The following is a 6,000-nucleotide window of genomic DNA, read 5'->3' on the forward strand; positions in this document are numbered from 1 at the left end:
CACTGGTCCCAAAAAAAGTGTCAAGTGTTAGGTGTCCGATTTGTCTGCCACAATGTTGCAGTCCTGTTAAAAAAAATAATAAAAAAAAAACGTAAAATCTATCCCATAGTTTGTAGACATGATAACTTTTGCGCAAACCAACCAATGTACGCTCATTGGGATTGGCTGCTGTAAACATGGGGCCCAATGTTGGCCAAAACCAAACAGCGTTTATTGTGCCATTAAAAAGTGAACGCCACCCGAACACGTATAGTGCATTTTACCACTATTTTACCGTGCGATTTGGAATTCTGGACAGGCTCACGGGGAGATTCTGTCAGTGAACCCAAACTGTCAGATGTGAACGGAGGCCTAAAAGGCAAGATCATTTTTCGTAACCGTTCTTTAACATGCCGTGTGAATGGGAACACCACTGTATAATGGGGCTTTCCCAAATTTGACTACTAATGCGAAACTACACTTTAGATTTTTCTGAGGACACGTGTGGAATCAAGCGTATCTCCCCTGGGACTTGTCACCCCCCCAGCCCCCCACCCATAACAAACTCCCTTCTGCTCCTTCCTGTATGGTCATCATGGTTCACTTCACTTAATTAGTATAATAAAAGTACAAAACCTTCTTACATCAGGCCTTGTGATGAGAGTAGATCTAGTGTACTTCACATTGCGCTCTTTGCCGTTTCTGTAAACTTTAGTCAAGTCGAAAAAACACTTTTTTATTGTTGTTTTTAAAGCCAAGGTTTGTTCACCTTCAGAAATCCCCGGGGGGCCCCCCTCCAACCTCACACCGGCTCCGGGGGCCCCCCTATGCAGAGAATAGGTGCTTTGCCAGGAAATCTTTATTCTCAGAAGACTTGCTCAGTTTATGTTGTTCTCTTGTGAAAGCTTTAAAGCGGAGCTTGGAGGGAGAAAAATAAAACCTCCCTGGAAGTGGGGAACCCCCCCCCCCCCCAAAAGTTAAAAGAGGGGGGGGGATAGCAAATAAAAAGATAAACTTAAAACCCTTTCATGCCGAAGCCTTTTTCTGACATTTGTTGCTTACAAGTTAAAATTCATATTTTTTTGCTAGAAGAAGATTACCGTATATATCGGCGTATACCGCACACTTTTTTTCCCTGAAATTCAGGGCAAAATCGTGGGTGCGCGATATACGCCGATACCCGTGCCGAGTTTGAACTACTGCGCCTGCATATACCGAGCGCAGTACACTTTTGTATAGTCGGGCAGGCTCGGCTCCTCTCGCAGTCACGTACAGGACGTGACCGCGAGAGGAGCCGAGCCTGCCCGACTATACTGCGCTCGGTATATGTCGGCACAGTAGTTCAAACTCGGCGCGGGGATCGAGCGGGGAGGACACCACCGAAGCCGCAGACGGACCCGACAAGGCCGCCGCGCAAGACACCAAAACTGTAAGTACTAAAATGTTTTTTTTTTTACAGTAATGCGGGTCCACTTTAGGGGTGCGCGCTATACGCCGATAAATACGGTACTTGCAAATATATATATATTTTTTTTTTTTTTTTTTTTTTTTAAGCAGAGACCCTAGAATGACGATCGTTGCAATATTTTATGTCACACTGTATTTGCGCAGTGGTCTTCCAAATGCTATTTTTTTTTTTTTTAAGAAATACACTCATGAATAATAATAATAATAAAAAAAAAAAAAAAAAAAACAGTAATAGGTGGTGACAGGTACTCTTTATGGAGGGTTTTTGGGGGGGGGGGGGTCTAAAAGACCTCAAACCCCTCCTCTGCACTTAAAAGCATTGAAAGAAGTTTGGCTGTTTGAATGCTGTCATTTTTATTTGTTAAGTGATGTCATGACATAAAATATTATATATAATTTATTAATAATAATAATAATAATAATAAATAAAAAAAAAGGAAAATAAATACCTAGATCAAGGTTTGATCTAGGTCAGTTCTAGGGTTAGTGTTTGGGTCAAGGTCAAGATCAAAGGTCAGTATTTTTCTTAGTGTTAGTGTGTTTTAGGAAGAAAAAAATAAATAAATAAAAAAAAATGTTCATTGTTATTGATAGATATCTCCTATTTTTTTTAGTACAGCACAAAAATGATAGTGCATTTTTGCATTTTTTTATTTTATTTTTTATTTTTTTATGGGGAGATGGAAAAAAAAAAAAAAAAAAAAAAAAAAGGAAAATTTTTGCATTTTTTTTTTGACCCATGGGGGTACGAGAGTGGTTGCACTTTAGGGTCCTTTTTTTTTTTTTTTTTTTGCGGACTTGAGATAAATTCTTGATCTATATTCATGAATTTGTTGGTCAGAGTCGGTTTAATTGTTCCCTCCAATATGTCTCTACTGTTTCGATGTTTTGTTACCATTACCTCTGCTATGTAGGTTTTTATGAAAACTGCTTTCCTGTCTTACAACAAAAAATAAAAAAAAGTGCAAAAAGTGCACTATTGCAGGGGTAGACAACCTTATAGAGCTGGAGATATCTACCTGCACAACATGGGAGGAGAAGTCAAAGATCATACTCCACCGGGATGCCCAAGAAGTTGCGATATGCACGGTTTTTACAAGTTGCAAAATTGCGTTTAGGCATTTGCCATTTCTTTTAATCTTAGGCTCGCAGGGGTTAAAAAAATGACAAAAAATGCAGTGACGTCATTGGGGGCCTCAGCACTCTGCTCTCTCCCCTTCTCTACCTCTGCTCTGATCTGTGTTTCCATTCAATATTAGAAGGCTGGCAGGCTGCCAAGTCCCTGCTTGGAGAGGTTGGGGGGGGCACATAATATGTGTTGTTGAAAATAAAGTTAAACTATTTGAATATGAATTATTCCACAGTATAGGCAGCTACAGAGGTTAGTAAGGGCCTGTTTAATGCTCATTTACAGCTGGATAGAATTGTGTATGTCTGTAGTCTGGCCATAGTTCTATTGTAATCAGTGGAGTAACTGTCCTGACAATCTGTAACCTTTCCCATGAAGGATCACCAATGACTCCCCTGCTGTACAATGTCTCTATTCACACAGCACAGCCCAGCAATTGTCCTACTTACATTGTACGTTCTGTATATTCAGCTTCTTCTCGGTCTGCGGTAAGGCCAACCCTTGTGAGATGATACAAGTCACACTACGGTCCTTTATTCCGGCTCCCGGGACCATTCTCAGCCGACTCTCGGTGGTCACCGTCCCGTTACTGTTCTGAAATTCACTCTCCGATGAATTATAATCCAACCCGTCTGTCCACCAAGTAATATTAGCCGCTGGCTTGGCTGCTCCGGCCACACAAATGGCCACAGTCTGATAGGGCAACTTTGCCACCGCCGGATCTGGTGGAGGTTCCACGCGGACGTCTGGTTTAGCTGCAACCATAAAGATACAGTTCGTAAGTCGTCTCACTAGATAATACCAAAGAACTATTATAATGTGCAACCAGACAGATGATTGGGACCGACACGCTACTGGACTCAGTATACTCAACCTATACTCGATTAACCCCTTGAGGACCAGCCACCGCAGTTATACTGTGGCAGGTTGGCTCCCCTGGGCAAATCACCTTAGCTGTACATCAACCGCTTTAAGACCACTAGGGGGAGCCCGTGTGACGACAGAGCCGATGCGTGTGCCCGGCAGCCGCAACGTCCGCCAGCTGGGACAAAGCTGGGGCTTTGTCAGGACAGTTATTTCACTGATTACAATAGAACCATGGCCAGATTAGAGACACCCGCGATCGCTCATGAGAGAGACAGAACGGAGATCTGTCAATGTAAAACAGACAGATCCCCGTTCTGTCAGGAGAGAGGAGAAGAGACACAGATATGGTGTTCATACTTATTATGAACAGCGATCTTTCTCTCCTCCTCCAGTCAGTCCCCTCCCCCCACAGTATGAAACACTTCCCTAGGGAACACTTAACACCTTGATCACACCAGGGCCGATCCGCCCTATAGGCTCACTATGCAAGCCACTTAGGGCCCCGCAAAGCTGCGGAGGGCCCCCCAAATTACTAGAAGCCCCGCCTGGTGAGAAGTCATTTTCGGCCCCTCCTCCAGCTTCTCAACACTCGCTGGCTGCATGGGAGAAGAGAAGGTAAGAAGAAGAAACCCCCCCCTCCGTCAGCCCCCCCCCCCCCCGCTTCTCAACTTTAATGTGACATGTCATTTTGCTTAGGGCCCCAGGGAGGTCAGGATCGGCACTGGATCACACCCTAATGTTAACTCCTTCCCTGCCAGTGACATTTATACAGTAATCAGTGGCTATTATAAGCTCTGAACGCTGTATAAATGTCACTGATCCCCAAAAAAAATAAAAAAGGGTCAAAAGTGTCCAATCTGTCTGCCGTAATGTTGCAGTCCCAATAAAAATGGCTGATCATCGCCATTTCAAGTTAAAAAAATAAATAAAAATAAAATAAAAAAATGATATGATAAAAATGCCATAAATATATCCCCTAATTTGTAGACGCTATAACTTTTGCACAAATCAATCAATTAACGCTTATTGCGATTTTTTGTTTACCAAAAATATGTAGAAGAATACGTATCGGCCTAAACTGATGAATACATTTTTTTGGGATGTGTATTATAGCGAAAAGTAAAAAAAAAAATGAAAAAATAATAATCCATAATCTTTATTGCTACATACAGGTAGGGGACAGAAACAATAAAATAGCCAACACGTTTCGGCACAAAGGCCTTGATCGTAGCATTTTGTGGCAAAACCCGTTTTTTTTTTTTTTGCCGTCTTGTACCTGTATGTAGCAATAAAGACTTTCTATTTGAATTACTGGAGTTTCTAGATACACATTTCTTCTGTAATCAAATACCACCAAAAGAGAGCAATCACCAGTTGACCACTGGACCATTTGGCTGCCCAATGACCGGGCCACTTTTTGCTATTCGGCACAGTCGCGACGTTGTGCGACGTGGCTCCCAAACAAAATTTACGTCCTTTTTTTTTCCACAAATAGAGATTTCTTTTTTTTTTCTATAAACCCACGTCAGACTTAACCATAGCAAGAGACTTGCTCATGATTTCATTTAATCATATATATTGTCTCTACTCCAGTTTCGCATCATTTGTGGTTATATACGATTTTATTTATTTATCTTTTACTTAGTTTATTCTCCGTTTTCCTTTTTTTTTTTCCTTCCCCTCCTTCCTCTCCCCCCCTCCTCCCCAATCCCCTGATGGTTTGTTCTTACCTTCCTATTCCTCTAATAGTTTCCCCAGATATTTCTCAGAGGCCTTAAAGTCTTTCCACTGTCTCCATTTTCTGTTATGTTTGTTAAGTTGGCCCACATCGCAACTGAAAAGATATTCCATGCTGCTAGAGTTTTCAACTCTTTAAAAACCATTCTTTTATATCTGGTCTATTTTTATTAGAGATTTCTTTTGGCGGTATTTGATCACCTCTGCAGTTTTTATTTTTTGCGCTATAAACAACAAAAGTAGAGCGACAATTTTGGGGGAAAAAAAATAATATTTTTTACTTTTTGCTATAATATCCCCCCCCCCCCCAAAAAAAAAAAAAAAAAAGCCAATTTATTCTCAGTTTAGGCCGATATGTATTCTTCTACATTTTTTTTATTTTTATTTATTTTTTAATCAAAAATATCGCAATAAGCATACATTGATTGGTTTGCACAAAAGTTATAGGGCCAGATTCACAAAGAATTGCCCTGGCGCAGCGTATCAGTGAATTGCCCTGACGCCGCCGTATCTTACCTGGAGGAATTTCGAATCCAGGAAGATTTCGCGCCGTAGTGTTTCTCTCGGCGCGTATTTCAAATTGGGCGGGTAGGGGGGCGTGATTCATTTAAATGAAGCGCGTCCCCGCGCCGATTGAAATGCGCATGCTCCGTTTAGAAATTTCCCGCCGTGCTTTGCGCGAAATGACGTCGCACCGACGTCATTTTTTTGAACGTAGACGTGAGTTACATCCTTTCCTATTCACGGACGACTTACGCAAAAAAAAAAAAAAATCAAAATTCGACGCGGGAACGACAGCCATACTTTAACATGGCAAGTCT

At 41.6% G+C, this 6,000-nt stretch overlaps 1 protein-coding gene across 4 annotated transcripts in view; it reads right to left on the minus strand.

Moving 5' to 3' along the window:
• The window catches only part of LOC120928015 (nectin-1-like), a 115,527-nt gene that overhangs the window by 96,053 nt on the left and 13,474 nt on the right, over positions 1-6,000 (minus strand). For all 4 annotated transcript variants that reach the window (XM_040339074.1, XM_040339073.1, XM_040339075.1 and 1 more), the window contains exon 3: positions 3,025-3,330. In XM_040339074.1, the coding sequence (XP_040195008.1) occupies positions 3,025-3,330 (306 nt within the window). The remainder of the gene's footprint in view (positions 1-3,024; positions 3,331-6,000) is intronic.

Source organism: Rana temporaria, chromosome 2 (assembly GCF_905171775.1).
Source record: "Rana temporaria chromosome 2, aRanTem1.1, whole genome shotgun sequence".
Lineage (NCBI taxonomy): Eukaryota > Metazoa > Chordata > Amphibia > Anura > Ranidae > Rana > Rana temporaria.